This window comes from Haplochromis burtoni, unplaced genomic scaffold, assembly GCF_018398535.1.
Source record: "Haplochromis burtoni strain Fernald_Lab_line unplaced genomic scaffold, NCSU_Asbu1 Contig_140, whole genome shotgun sequence".
NCBI classification, from domain to species: domain Eukaryota; kingdom Metazoa; phylum Chordata; class Actinopteri; order Cichliformes; family Cichlidae; genus Haplochromis; species Haplochromis burtoni.
Window position 1 is genome coordinate 1,398,802 of NW_024582501.1, and position 15,175 is coordinate 1,413,976.

At 38.6% G+C, this 15,175-nt stretch overlaps 1 protein-coding gene, 1 long non-coding RNA gene and 4 other non-coding genes across 13 annotated transcripts in view; all 6 read right to left on the minus strand.

The window, feature by feature from the left end:
- Positions 1-3,262: 3,262 nt before the first annotated feature.
- Positions 3,263-3,468, minus strand: LOC121815150. The gene has a single exon (XR_006054820.1). It is a non-coding gene; the product is annotated as a small nucleolar RNA U3 (small nucleolar RNA).
- A 1,150-nt stretch (positions 3,469-4,618) lies between these two features.
- Positions 4,619-4,834, minus strand: LOC121815149. Its single transcript, XR_006054819.1, has one exon. It is a non-coding gene; the product is annotated as a small nucleolar RNA U3 (small nucleolar RNA).
- LOC121815134 lies at positions 4,620-8,152 on the minus strand. Its single transcript, XR_006054807.1, has 2 exons — positions 6,207-8,152; positions 4,620-4,831 (listed from the first exon to the last, which is right to left on the minus strand). It is a non-coding gene; the product is annotated as an uncharacterized LOC121815134 (long non-coding RNA).
- LOC121815148 lies at positions 6,205-6,420 on the minus strand. Its single transcript, XR_006054818.1, has one exon. It is a non-coding gene; the product is annotated as a small nucleolar RNA U3 (small nucleolar RNA).
- Positions 6,981-7,196, minus strand: LOC121815139. Its single transcript, XR_006054811.1, has one exon. It is a non-coding gene; the product is annotated as a small nucleolar RNA U3 (small nucleolar RNA).
- Positions 8,153-9,358: 1,206 nt separating the features above from the next.
- Positions 9,359-15,175, minus strand: part of micu3a (mitochondrial calcium uptake family, member 3a) — a 49,810-nt gene continuing 43,993 nt past the window's right edge. For 4 of the 8 annotated variants that reach the window (XM_042224517.1, XM_042224519.1, XM_042224514.1 and 1 more), the window contains 4 exons: positions 14,981-14,986; positions 12,264-12,372; positions 11,963-12,120; positions 9,359-9,574 (listed from right to left, as the gene is read on the minus strand). In XM_042224517.1, coding sequence (XP_042080451.1) covers positions 9,479-9,574; positions 11,963-12,120; positions 12,264-12,372; positions 14,981-14,986 — 369 coding nt within the window. In that variant the 3' untranslated portion in view covers positions 9,359-9,478. Of the gene's footprint in view, positions 9,578-9,974; positions 10,044-11,962; positions 12,121-12,263; positions 12,373-14,980; positions 14,987-15,175 lie in introns of those variants that run through there. The other 4 variants (XM_042224518.1, XM_042224516.1, XM_005931271.3 and 1 more) reach the window with 3 other exon arrangements.

Sequence of the window (15,175 nt, forward strand, 5' to 3'; positions counted from 1 at the left end):
AGTCTACCGAGAGTGAACTAGCAAGCAAAGCTGTAGCCTACACAATGGCCTCAGGTTCAACAGAACCAGAGCCTGCGGGGATGCTAGTACCAAAGAGGAACTGCACATCAGCCGTGTGGGAATATTTTGGGTTTAAAAGAGATTATGTCGCACAGAGTCAGGTACTGTCTAAAACCTGTCTTGGGAGAGTTTCTACATCTCGGGGAAACACTACAAATTTGTACCAGCACCTTAAGACTCAGCACAAAACAGAGTATGATAGATGTATGGCTAAAAAATCTAGTAGTGTGCAGAATAAACCTAGTAACGTTACTCGGCAAGGATCACTGACCGAACTGTTTGACGGTGTTACGCCATATGAACGCACTTCAAAACGGCACGTGGAAATCACCAAAGCAGTAACCCACTGCATCGCGAAAGACATGATGCCCGTCAATACGGTGACCAACCTTGTCTGCATAACGACGGACAACGCGTCAAATATGTGAAAGCAGCACAGCTGAACGAATGGACCAGGCTCCAGTGTTTCGGACACAGATTACATCTTGCTATTGGTAAGTTACTGCCATGAGAGAGAGAGAGAGAGAGAGAGTGTGTGTGCGTGTGCGCGTGTGCGTGTGCATGCATGTATGCGCGAGCCTGTGTATCACTCTCTCCCACAAACACACCACACTATTATTTATCTTGTTCTTTACTGCTGTTAATTCTAGATATGTTATGTCAACCCCACCCTGATGTACCCACCTCTTCTTATGTATTTTCTTTTTTGTTTTTGTCTTATGGTCTTATGTTCTTGTATGTCATGATGTATGTAACAATAGCTTTGGCAACACTGTTCCCATAGTCATGCTAATAAAGCAATTTGAGAGAGAGAGAGAAATGGTGAAACCTTGCATCATAACTGCAATTGTATGTCTAACACTAATTTTACTTTTTACTTTATTTTTTTTCCCTCCAGAAAATGCAATCAAAGATGGTAGAGTATCAAGAGCAATTGGGCTGTGCAAGAAGTTGGTGGGGCACTTCTCGCACAGTTGGAAGAAAAAGGCAGCACTCACTGAGGCACGGAAGGAGCTTAAGCTTCCTGAGCACTCTCTCATTACTGAGTGCCCTACAAGATGGGGGTCCAAAGAGAAAATGATTGCCAGAGTGCTCGAACAGATGAAAGCCATATCGCAGGTATTGACAGGTGACCGACATGCACGCTCCCTCATCCCAACCTGGCAGGATGCTGAAGTGTTGGAGTCCATTCATAAGGCACTGCATCCTCTCTCCGAATTTACTGATGCTCTTTCTGGAGAAGAGTATGTGAGCATCTCCTACCTCAAGCCAGTTCTCCATCTTCTGGCAACATCAGTCTTGGCTGAAGATGCTGAGGACACTGATCTGACTAGATCAATTAAAACCAAGGTCCTGGCATACCTCAACGACAAGTATAGTGACCTCAACACCCAGGAGCTTTTGGATGTTGCGTTGTTCATGGACCCTAGGTTCAAAACGCAATACATCAGCGCAGACAACCTTCCTGCCATTAAGGCCCGACTGAAGACAGAAATGGTGGAATCGGCTGGACGTACACATAATCAGGTAAATCCTTGAAAATTATATTTCCACAAACACATAATATTTATATATAAGCTAACTGCAAAACTAATGTCTCTCTTCCCATCTGGCAGGAGAAGAGGTCTCGCACTGAAACTGCTCAGAATTCGCCAAGTCCACAGGCCTCTGGGGGAAAGGCAAAGAAGACTCTTGGTAGTCTTTTTAAAACCAGTGCGGCCTGTTCAGCTTTGCCTCTGCCACTTGAAGATGTCGTGCAGGCAGAGTTGAATAGTTACCTGTTGACCCCTGTCATTGACGGAGAGGATGATCTCTTAGCCTGGTGGAAGGTGCACAACATTCACTTTCCACGACTGTGCAAGATGGCCCGCAAATATCTGTGTGTGCCAGCCACAAGTGCCCCCTCAGAGCGTCTGTTCAGCACTGGAGGGAATATAGTGACCTGCACTCGCTCATCCTTAAAGCCAGCAAAAGTAGATATGCTGGTCTTCCTAGCAAAAAACCTGCGAGCTAGGATGATTATGGCTAGCTGAGCCATACTCATTGTGCACTTTAGTTTGTGCTGTGTTGCTGTTACTGCAGATGATCAAGATGTTCAGCCAGTTTTAATTTAAAGGCGTGTTTGTGTGTGTTTATACAATTGCTATTATGTTTGCACTTTATGTGTAATGTTACTGACTGCAGAGATCAGTAAGATGTGTGTATTTTTTATTTATTAGTTTTATTTATTTAATATTATTTTTTAATTTAATGACTGTCTAGTAGTTCACAGATGTCGAAAAACTGAGTGTGGTAAAGCCACTGATTTTTTTTATGTATATTTCTGCAATCTGCACATTGTACTGACTTTCATTTTAATGTTTACACCAGGGTTCCTTGTCAGCACTTTATGCTCAGATGTTTGTAAGCTAAAAATAAACTATTGTGTATGTTCAAATATACTGTTGTGATTGAAGAAGATAAATGTCAGTCATCAATTCATGCATCACCTCATGTCATCATAACAGAGGTCTGTCTTCCAGGAAAGAACAGTTTAAAATTAATGTAATATAGTATTGGCCATACTATATGATGTATTGCTTGTCTTTGTTTAATAATACAGAAGACAAAGACCTTAAAAAATAATCGCATCGCAATATTGGGGCAAAAATCGCAATTAGATTATTTTCAATAATCGTTCAGCCCTAATCGAAAGAATTAATGTAATTTTACTCTTGGCATGGCTGCGTAACCACTCTGATTGTCAATAACAGACAACACATGAAATAAAACTGTCTATCAGCTTCATGCTCCTCCAGTCTGTGTAAAAAACACTGTACAAACATGTAAGAGAGAATGACAGCACTAAATAAAAGAAAAAAAATAACAGGTAAGAGGGATGGTAAATAAAGGTTACATAACAATGACTTAATGAAAAAGACTATTTGTTTCAGGTTGAAAAGATTCAAAAGGTTCATGTCTCTGAGTCATTAAGAAGTAAGACTGTGTAAAAGCACCTGGATAACATTTAAGGATGTATAACTTTTTTTCTTTCTAATTTACTAACCTGACACTCCAACAGTCCTCAGTCCTCTTTTAAGATTTCAGTGCAACAACTAAGATGACTTTTTAATAAGGTAACAGTGTCTGTAACAGAAACTTTAAACACAAGCATCCAAGAAAACAACTAAACCACACTTTACTACTTTTTAACACTCTTATAACCACTCTGATCATGTTCCCTTCCTCAGTGCTCAGCAAAGAGCAATCATCAATGATAGAGAGAATGAAATGAATCATTTTTCTCCACCAGCTTCATGCTCAGAAGGAAACATCACGACTCATCATCGTGGTTAGCGAGACAGTACACTTTTGAAACACATTTCTCAAGTCAGAAACTATAGAAATGATCCCTGAAAGTATAGTCTTAGTGTGCTCACATGTGTAAACTGCATGTGGTTTTCAGTAAAGTCTTCATCAGTCAGGGTTCTTCTCTGCTATTCTATAAACCTTGTGCAGTTGCCATGTCTCGTCCAATCATCTGTGTTTATGCAAAGAACATAAATACAGAGGATGTAAAGAGACAGAGGAGCAAAGAGTGTGCGCATTAGAGGAGCTGCGTAAATCTGCTGTTTGATGAAACCAGAGCAACACACTAGACACAGAGGAGAGAAAATACCAATGTTGGTCAATCCTCTTGCTCCATAACACTGAGACATGCCTCTGAGAACTACCTCTAGTGTGTAGGATGGAAAGGGATGGGACTCGATATTTATGTTTTAGCAGCGTGTTAAGCAGATGTTTTGAAACGCTGCTACAAAGTGTAGTTCGAAACACCCGTGTTACATGACCATAAGTAATATAGGTTTTGGTGCGCTTTGCCCCAGTTTCAACTGCTGGCTTAGTTTCTGCTTAAAAGTTTGACTAGCAGAGTGCAGAACAAAACAGATAACAACATAAATTCCTTGAAATGTTAAAAGTCATCAACTCCAGCAGCAGAAGCAAAGGACAGTTTGCTGATGCAGCTGTGGAGGTCAAAAAATAGCCCACGGCTGCATCTCTTCCAAGGACACATGATCCTTTAGATTGGAAGGAATGATAAGTCATATATCCTCATATTTATAGGTTAGCCTACCTATGTATACTTGCAGCGTTTCCAAGGCTAAAGAGGTAAACTGCCCAAAAAGACACTAACTAAACCCTGAAATATGTTAAACATGACAAATGTAGACATTTGATTTTCTCTTGTTCATCTTCATTTTCCATCAGCATAATTAGCAACATTTGATCACACTTGATGCCACCGTAGTTGAAAAATCTTTTACAAAGCTTACTGGGGCCTACTCAGCCCACATACAAAGTAGCAGGCATTTAAATCTACTGAAGATATGAAAAACATGTTGATCATTAATAATTTGGTATAATAAGTATCACCGGTTTTGAACTGTGCAAGGCGATTTCACAGAAGTGCCACTGAGAAGTGACATTAAGGAAAGGCTCAGATTGCCATTAACACGGAGTAATACTACTGTAGCAGTGTATAACCCAATCATTCAGTTTCATTTAAACAGTTTTACTAACCACTCTGATCATATTCCCTTCCTCATTACTCCACAAGGAAGTAAAGACCGGTCATCAATGACAGAGAACATATGAACTGAACCATTATTCTCTATCCGCTTCACGCTCAGAAAGGAATATCACGACTCTTCATCGTGGTTAGCGAGACCAAACACTTTAGAAACACATTTCTCAAGTTAGAAACTATAGAAATGATCCCTGAAAGTATAGTCTTAGTGTGCTAACATCAGAAAACTGCATCTGCTTTTCTGTGAAGTCTTCATCACTCAGGGTTCCTCTCTGACTTTCAATAAGCTCCGCCTGTTACCACGATTTGGCCAATCATCTGTATTTATGCAAATAATACTATGTAGCACATCCAATCACTGGATACCTCTAACAATAGGGGCAAACGTACAAGAGAGAACGGCCAGACTAACAGATCAACTTTATAAAAGTTTTTAGGGAACATGACGTGTAAATAAAAGTAAACAAAAGTGTGATGGTTGCGCCATTCAGTTGAAGCTAAAAAGATTCAAAAGGCCCGCCTCTCACTCACTGACAAATTAGACAGATTGTGTAAGTGTCCCTCAAACATGAAGTACAAAAAATATAAGGTGGTTTAGCAATCTGAGTACATAAATAGACTGTGCTAACTTGCAGGTTCCTTCACATACAGACAGATTATTAGACAACAGAGAGACACAGCTGACCCGACTACTGATATTTTTAACTTGTAAAGTTGGCTCATGATTTATGAAGTGAGTGCATCATGAATATGTTTATTATGAATTCTTTAACTGTAGTATAGTAAGCGTAACTAAACATAAAAAGTATAACTACACATCTTTTACAGATACATGTTCTGAAATTGTTTTTGTAGACCTGGAATTTAAATGTGCTTTTTTTTGTTCTATGTACAATAAACAAACACATGACTGGACAAAAAGGTTTGATTCAGACCTGTTCTCACTTCATGTTTGAGATTTTTTTTTTTTACTTCCAATAAAAAAACAATTTCACATGTTTCAGTGGGCCGAATCTATCACTTAAATATCTCAGTAAGGCCTGCAGGTAATCAGTGTGCTAAAGTAGAACTGGGTATTCTTTTTTTATCAGTACGGATTCAGCTAGTCCGGTCTGGCTCGATGCTGAAGGCCTTGGATTCGTCCTCCTCCTTGTGTAATTTGTTCTTAATTTGTTTTTGGGGGAAGGTTTTTGTTTGTTTGTTTTTTCTGTTGTCTATATAAATTTGGTTTTGTTGCCGGAATATATTTTCCTTCCTACACAAAATGCAGCAGTGTCGAAACATCTGTAAGAAAGATTATTGGGATCTACTCAGTCTACATACAAAGTAGGTGAGAATAAAATCCATAACACTCTCAAAAATGACATGACAATCATGTGTTGATAATAATTATTGATACTTGGGTATGATAAGAAGCCCTGTTTTATATTTTAAAAGTACTGGCTGTACGGTTGTTTCACAAAATGGTGTTAACAAAAAGAATGAAGACAACACTTGTATGTAGTGCCTGTTGCTGCCATAGGAAACCATTCCTGCTGAAAACATAGCTTTATATGATTTCTTTTGTACCCATTGTAACCACTCTGATCATATTCCCTTCCTCATTACTCCACAAGGAAGTAAAGACCGGTCATCAAAGACAGAGAACAGATGAACTGAATCATTATTCTCTATCCGCTTCACGCTCAGAAAGGAATATCACGACTCATCATCGTGGTTAGCGAGACCATACACTTTAGAAACACATTCCTCAAGTTAGAAACTATAGAAATGATCCCTGAAAGTATAGTCTTAGTGTATTTACATGTGGAAACTGCATGTGCTTTTCTGTAAAGTCTTCCGCACTCAGGGTTCCTCTTTGACATTCAATACGCTCCGCCTGTTACCATGTTTTGGCCAATCAACTGTGTTTATGCAAATAATACTATGTAGCACATCCAATCAATGGATACCTCTAACAATACTGACAGCAAATGTACAAGAGAGAACGGCCAGACTAACAGATCAATTTTATAAAAGTTATTAGGGAACCTGACGTGTAAATAAAGGTTACAAAAGTGACTTTGTGATAGTGGCGACATTATGTTGAAGCAGAAAAGATTCAAAAGGCCAGTCTCTTACTGACAAATAAGATAGGTTGTGTAAATGTCCCTCAAGCACGAGGGACTTTTTTTATGCACAATTTAAGTACACATGACTTGACAAAAGGGTTAATTTGAGACTTGTTCTAGAGATGAGGTAAACTGTTTCACTGAAACTCAAGCAGCTATTGTAACATTTGTCACTGTTGTAGATAAACGTTATGAAAATTAGGTACTTTCATAACATGTATAATTTTTGCACACTATTCGTAACCACTCTGATCATATTCCCTTCCTCATTACTCCACAAGGAAGTAAAGACCGGTCATCAATGACAGAGAACGTATGAACTGAATCATTATTCTCTATCCGCTTCACGCTCAGAAGGGAATATCACGACTCATCATCGTGGTTAGCGAGACCAAACACTTTAGAAACACATTTCTCAAGTTAGAAACTATAGAAATGATCCCTGAAAGTATAGTCTTAACGAACTTCTGGGTCGAAGCAAGAAGTGATTCTCGGGAACGCCGTTCTCACTCACGGTTTATGTCAACTGTTAAACATGATCTAAACGATCAGTCCGCGAGGAGTTAGTAGACTATAACTTTTACAGAGCTACGATTATGCAAGTAGATCTAAAAGTGTGGCTAAAGCTGTTTATTTAAGTTTTAAAATCCAGTTTCCAGTCCCACAATGCTTTGCGAAAGCAATCGCATACATCACTATACGAATTTATTTATTTTCACTCAAAAATCTGTAACAACCGTTATTTTTATTGTTTCCCTGAAATATAAAGTTGTGAATAACATAAAAATTGAAAGACACAATGCGTTGATCATGGAAATAGCAGTAACCTTAAGTTTAAATAAATGTTGTGTGGTGCATCGCTTATTATACTCCTGACATGAATCTGGCAAAGAGGAAGCGTTCCGCTTAGAAACCACTATTACAATTTGTTTAATTAAAAAAAAGTTTAAACTTGTAACAATTGGTTAAAATATTAACGATACACAAATCACAAAAAAGAGACACGTCTATTGTTTTTTCTTTTGTAATATAAGACGTCGAATCTGTACATGTAGCACCGCAGCTACCCTTGTTACGACACACGAGGGCAGCATTTCATTGGCTAACAGAGTTTAATCGTCACGCGATATTCAATGTTTAGAAGACTGCCAAAATTTATATTTCGGTTAATTCTTGCTTAAAATAATAAAAATAAAAAGAACTCCGTTACCTTAGTACACAACATCCTAGAAAAACTCACTAGGCGTCGAATGACTTCAACACAGACGCCTAACTTTAACTGAAAAAGCTAGGTGAAATTGTTTCATCTGCAACTAAAAGCAACACACTAAGGGCGAAAACTAAAATAAAAGTGCGCCACAAAAGGCTCAGTCGACGGTATTTTTAACTACATTTTAAACAGACTGTAGCTAATTATCGGCTAACATAAATGTTTTCACCCAGAGACACCACGCTTCCATCTTAATTTTCTTTCTATAAAAATATTTTTAATCATCTTTGAAACAAACTACTCACCAGCATGTTGTCCAGCAGCACATTCGCTTTGTCTTAAAGAAACAGTCTCAATTTTTAAAAGCTTTAAAATAAAGCCAGATAGCCAGGAGACTCCCCAGTTATTAACGTTTTGTTTTGTTGCGCATGCTCAGGGACAGTGTTTTCTTAAAATAGTTTATTCGTGCATGAAATTAATTAAACAAACGCACTCGTTACATTTAAATGATCGTTTTAAATATCAGAACAATTTATAATACATTAAGACAATTCAACTTGATGTTCCAATTATCAGACATATGTCATGCTAAGACAACGTGTAGTCATCAATGCATAAGTTTTGTATTTGGAATTAAAAGCTCAAAAACTCGTGAATTGCTTTGGAAAAGGGGGGGTGGATCAAAGGCACCTATGTGTGCATCTACTTATGAATACTAGGAAACCAGGAAACACGAAAGAGGCAAAAACATTCACCCCGAAAAAATATTGAAATACATTTTTCATACCAAGACCTGCTGTAGTATTAAGATAATAAAGCATTCCTAACTGCAACAGTAGTGTGAGTCATACTGTTCGTGCAACAAAAAGTAAGGGGTTAGATGGAACTACTGCTTAACATAATATAAATGAGTTGAGGACATTACAGATCCACAACACATTCAATTAATTATATAGTTTCAGCAACATGCAGGTTTCATATTGTATAACTGTTATCAGTTTTATATGGATGTTACTTTAATCCCCTAGAACTCATTTAAAGATTCTTGTGCTCCTATAGATTGCAGTGCTGTAGCGGAACTAACAAAACAAGTTTTAATAAATGCAATAATTAAAGTAAAGAAAGCAACTTTTGGGCCTATAGATTTCAGGGTGTCAGTGTTAACCAAAAGTTCTCCTCCTTATTATAAAAAACAAAATGACAAAGTTCCCACCATTGTGGAGGTATCGCGTTAGAACAGACATTAAATTTCTATAGTAACAAATCAACATTTAACTACATGTAAATCATACCCAGGATAACTGACATCAGATCAATGGATGGATGGATGACTGGAAACAGGGCAACAAAAAAAAAAAGAAAAAAAGAATGACATTTATTATCATCACAGAGAGAATCAGTCGGCTTTGTGCGGTCATGCTTGCAGTAATCACATATGTACAGTCTGAAGGTCGACAGGAGAACTGCTCCACAAATACTGGCTCCTCCTGATTAATTAACGTCGAAGCTCCATCAGATTTCGTCCACTCTCTATGGCTCCTTGTACCTCCTCCACAACAGGTGCACCTGTCTCCGGGCCTCAGAGCGAACACATCTGGAGAAGGAGGTGTGCTGTCTGCCCTTCACCTGGTAACCACAGAGCAATCGGACGCAGTTCACTTCAACAACTCACTACCTTTAAACTTTATTCAAAATGTACAGTCAACTAAAATATGGCAACTACTGGGACACAGTGGCAGTTTTTAAAGTATCACAGTGGAGTAAAATGCCCTCAGATATTACTGAAGATATTCAGCAACCTACTGCTCCTACTCTTACACATACAGGTTCACAAAATATTGTACAGTATACTCTATGAATTATATGAAAACCCATTCTGTAGATACATTGTAATGAGGCTAAACAGTTCAGGTGAATCAGACACGCAAAAGAAGTCATAATCCAGACTGAATTCAAGTCAAGAAACTACCTGCAACTCTAGAAATAACAACGAACAAACTCCTTGAACTGTAGCTGTTAGTGATACTTATCTGCTTGCCAGCTCCTTCTTCAGACAGGACCTGAAGGAGGTAGCACGCTCCACAGCTTTATAGCCCTGAGATGTGTGTAGACAGCCAGAGTGAGGCAGGAAGACAGGAAAACAATCGCAAAAGTGGTGGGCACATGGAAGGTGAGAAAAACAAAAGTATAAGTGTGGTAAATTCATGACAATAGGGAAAAAAGCATGGGTTAGAAAGGAGATGAAGAGAGAGGTACATCAGCAAAGTAAGGACAAAAGAGAACACTGTTAAAAAGCCAAGACAGTGAGGCCAAGACAGCATCAAAAGGGACATACGGGACCATATAAAGTGCAACATCCAGGCCTACAGTGGTGCCAAGTTTATTATCACATGACAACCTCTGTAGAAAAAAAGGATCTGAGCAGTGTTATTGCATCAAAATCCACCACTGGGGGGCAGTATGGCCTTTTCTGACAGCATCACCAAATTGCTTATAGGTGATTTCCAACCCACAAGCCTGCAAATTATCTTCCATTTAAGCTTTTTTTGTTACATTCCTGATGCTTACTAAAAGTCTTTCATCAATATTTTTAACCCTGTTATCATGTGTGTATGTTAAATGCATTTTTCTTTTGTTTTGGGTAACTGTTGATTTACCTTAACTACTTGACTGCAACTGAAGAGCACAAACAGTCATGAGTAAAGGATGGCTTAGTTGTACCAGCAGAACTTCTTCTACAAAAAAGGTTTAAGAAACAGCTGAATAACAATAATAATTGTAGTTTTGGATTTCCTGTTTTTTTGTTACTCTGTGACACTAAATCCTGGCACAGGTAAAGCTAGTTTGCATTTAAGGTAAAGACTGATTTGTTATTCTATAATGAAACAGGCAACAAGAAGCTCCCATGTTTTAAATTTCAGCTCTTCTTTTTTGAATCTAAAATGCTCAAGAAATAACACATCCTATAGTTTTAAATCCTTGTAATTTGTTTATGTGGCTAACTTTGAAATTGTAACTCCACCTCGACCAAGTTTTTGGGTAATGCTGGATGTCAGAGTTTATACTTGAGAACCCAGATGCTATGACTACACCGTTCTTCTGGTCCTCTAGGTGCTATCAAAACAGCTTTGACCCACTAAAGCAAGGTGTGCACACAACCTGGTATCATGGCATAGCGTGTAATAGACACGCCGGTCCACAGTGTCCATTTCACACTTTGCCTCTCCAAAGCGTGAAATGGACACGCATGCAGAAGCTGCAGTAAGCTGCAGTACCAGTAGAGGGAGATATTTCATTTCAGGCCAACATGAAAATAATCAAAGTAAAGCATTTAAAGAGACATTACTAATGCATTCATGAGCAAATTAGCCACTTAGCTTAATAATTTCTGGCATAGTGGGAGCCAAGAATGTACTTTATACCTTTCTTGGTCACTGTGGACTTTATGGCTTTACATATATTTTCTTCCCTTGTTGCAACTTGCGTCTCCATTTCACACTTTAGAGAGGTAAAGTGTGAACTGGACACAGCAATCCAGTGTGTCTATTACACGCTTTGCTGTCATAGGTTGTGAAGGCGCCTCGAGGTATCTGGAAGTTCAGCAGCAGATCTTTTAGGTTCTGTAGGTTGTTTGTGTTAATGGAGTATGTGCCCATGTGCCCATGTGCGGTTCAGTTGGGCTCAGGCATGCTACACATGTACAGTTCATCTGTAGTTTACATCTGGCCATAGAACTCCCAAACTATAGCTGCCTTTGGGTGCTCAGTACTCAGGCAGAGCATAAGGCAACTGGTCAAGTGGGAGTACACCCTAAATCTTAATGAGAAACCTGTCTCTTTGTAAGTGCTCTGGAGCCCACTTGACCTCAGACCTTTCTGCGAAGGGAGGTATATTTCTCAAAAGTGGTTCCTTTTTCGTGTCCTGGTGACTGGCTGTGCTTCAAACTTTTTCTAAACAAAGATTTTTCAGTTGGAGCTGAGTGCACTTTTTCTCAAAAAGAAGGAAGTTCTTTACCCTGGCTCCCCTGTGCAGCCGGTCCTTCATGATACCAATGAACTCTTTGTAGGACAGCTGGTCATCGTGATCAACATCGAAGATCTTGAAGATGGTGTTTACAAGGTGACGTGTCAGCTTGAGCCCTGTGGCCACATACACCGCTCTGGCAAACTCATCTATCAGGGGAGAAAGTAAAAATGACTTTGATCATTTGTCTAAGTGCAGCTGAGTGAAAAACCTGAAGGAGAAAACACAGCATCAGTGAGTGTAAGCAGAGACCTTCAGTGCCCGCATTTCAAGCTCAATACAGTTTTAATACCTTGTCCAATGGAGCGTGCAGCAAAGTTATACATCTGCATGGCAATGGCAAAGTCTTCAAGGTTGTTGAGAAACTGGAAGAAGGATCTGAACTCATCAAAGGTGATTCCCTGAAACACAAGTAGAAACAGTTAACAAAACAACTGCAGGGAGAGGTACTGGACAGAAAGAAGCTTGGAAATGACAAATATCGTTTGAGCGAGACTGTGAAGGTGCATTTAAGTGGCGTGCATACAGCATTCCTCAAAGTGCATCTAGTCATCTGTCTGAAAAATTAAAAAGCTAAATGATTATTCAAGCGATTCCATGACATGGCCTCATGAAGGACGTAAGAAGTCATTCATGGGGTTAACCATCGTATGTGTGTATGATGTGGAAAATTTTTCGTTTTCCTCAGTGGCTTTGGCTTAATTCTCAAATTACAGTTAAAGTTCGTATGAGAAATCTTTTACAGCATTTTGTTATTCAGAAAGAGCTGCTCTCTATACAGTGGCATTTTCAAATGTTTCAATACAATTTGGCAAATCACTAAGCAGAACACTTATTGATTCTTTTTGGAATAAAAAACTCTGTTTATTTTTTACTGTATAAAATGTTGTGTTGACTCATCACATGCAGAATAGTCCAGCTAATTGTCCACATGTTTAGGTCAGTAGTGTAAGTAATAAGAGTAAGTGTAAGCAGTGTTGGGAAGGTTACTTTTAAAATGTATTCCACTTCAGAATACAGAATACATGCCCCAAAATGTATTTTGTAACGTATTCCGTTACGTTACTCAATGAGAGTAACGTATTCTGAATACTTTGGATTACCTATTACATTATCATGCTTTTTTACAACTACATGAATGTACTATTGCTGTGTGATTTATTACTTTTACTGAAGGTTATTCGCCATACCAATACCAATCAGATGTTTAAATCTTAATATAAAATAAGTAACAGCAGGTTGACGTTAGGTAAGGCTACACTTTTTGCAGCGATCTCGTATAGAAAACTATTCAGCACGTATATAAAACAGGTCCGCGGCTCTGAACCGTACTAAAGCGACCTCTGGCTAATACGTCAGGTTCGTGTCGGGCTCGTGGCCGAAAACTAGCTTTACTTGGTTGTTTGCTGTGCATTGAAAGGCTGCTCCAACGGAACTTATTGTTTTGGAGAAAAACACGAAAAAAGTGTATAGTCGAGTCTTAATAGCTTACTTACAACTGGGCTCATCAGGCACTCTTTTTGGCTGCAGTGGTTATTATTATATATACATGCTTCCAGCTCCCGTTTCTGCTTGGTGACAACTCCTACTTTTCCTTTTACTCGCTCCTCGCGCTCACAGACACACAAGGGTATGGCAGTCCATTCTCACTGCAGCACGGACTACACTGCCCATGAGGCTACATTCTTTAGGGCTATGCCTGTAACACTCTGCCTATTGCCTTCATATGAAATCATTTTTGTGAATCATTTTTTTAAATATTCACATCATTATGCGGGCTGCAAGTAGAGGTGACATGGGCCGCGAGATTGAGATGCAGGCATTAGAGCCTCTTAATGCGCGTTTTGTTTGGGGCGTGGAAACCAAAAATAGAGAGGGCATAGCCGAACATATGAAACAGGAAAATACCACCGTGTAATCCTTTTATTTCAGCAAAGTAACTGTATTCTAAATACCACCTTTTTAAACGGTAACTGTAACAGAATACAGTTACTCATATTTTGTATTTTAAATACGTAACGGCGGTACATGTATTCCGTTACTCCCCAACACTGAGTGTAAGAGATCTTATGTGTTTTTTCTGTCTCTGCCCATTAAAATGGAACTACCATAAAAATGAGAGACTCTTCAATTCTCTAATTGTGAGAAAACAGACAAACAAATTCAGCAGAGGTTCAGATGATTCTTTCTACTACAAAAGATTTTCAGTTTTATTCTGTTCATTGTATAGTGCTGTGTTGTCAGTCAGTTTTTCCTTACGTGCTATGCAAATGTATAGGTGCTCTTTTGCTTTACAAAGTAGAATGTAAAACACTGCGCCCCTGAAATCAGCATGTGAATAGAGTCACTAGGACATGCTGTAGTTGTCACTAATCCTTGGAAAAAATATTAGCCTTGTATTGTTGGCACTCAGTGTCAGAGACACATGAATTGTGCAGGTTAACTATAGTGTTTTTCTGCATGCATGAGCTGTTTAAGGAAATGCATTTTTTCAGCTTCTGTGACCTTCAGATATGTTTGGAGAAATATACCAAAGCAGTTGAAAAAAACAGTAAAACACATTGCAGTGTTTCATCTCCGTAAAGTAGCATAAAGTGAAAACCAATTGGAATGTACAGTCTAATTGTTGGGATGGCATGTGTTCATACATTGAGCATTCACCCAGCACTAACAAAGGATATAAAGGATATTGTGTATTTCATATCATGAATAACCAAAGTCCATCTGAGCAAATGGTTGTGAGGTGCACCTCATGCTCTTTGCTGTGAACTTGCTGTAACCCTATAACAGATGCATAATTCAGAAGATAAAATATTATTAATCAAATAACTAAATGTTTTTTTTAATTACATGATGAAATGTAGATTAAAATACAACAGCTTGCTGTGTATCTTAACCTTGACATTGCTTATATGAAGAAAAAAAGAGAAGGTGGCAAATTAACTTAATAGCAGGATAGACTGACAGATTGTAACTGCAGGTTGTGAATTATACGAGGCAGAGACCAACCTCCTGCTTCTTCCACAGCATGAAAAGGAAAGAAGGCAGGGACAGAAATAGAGACGGGTTGCATAAGGACTACATGCCAAAGTCTAGCTAGATAGCACAGCATGATAGATAGATAGATAGATAGATAGATAGATAGATAGATAGATAGATAGATAGATAGATAGATAGATAGATAGATAGATAGATAGATAGATA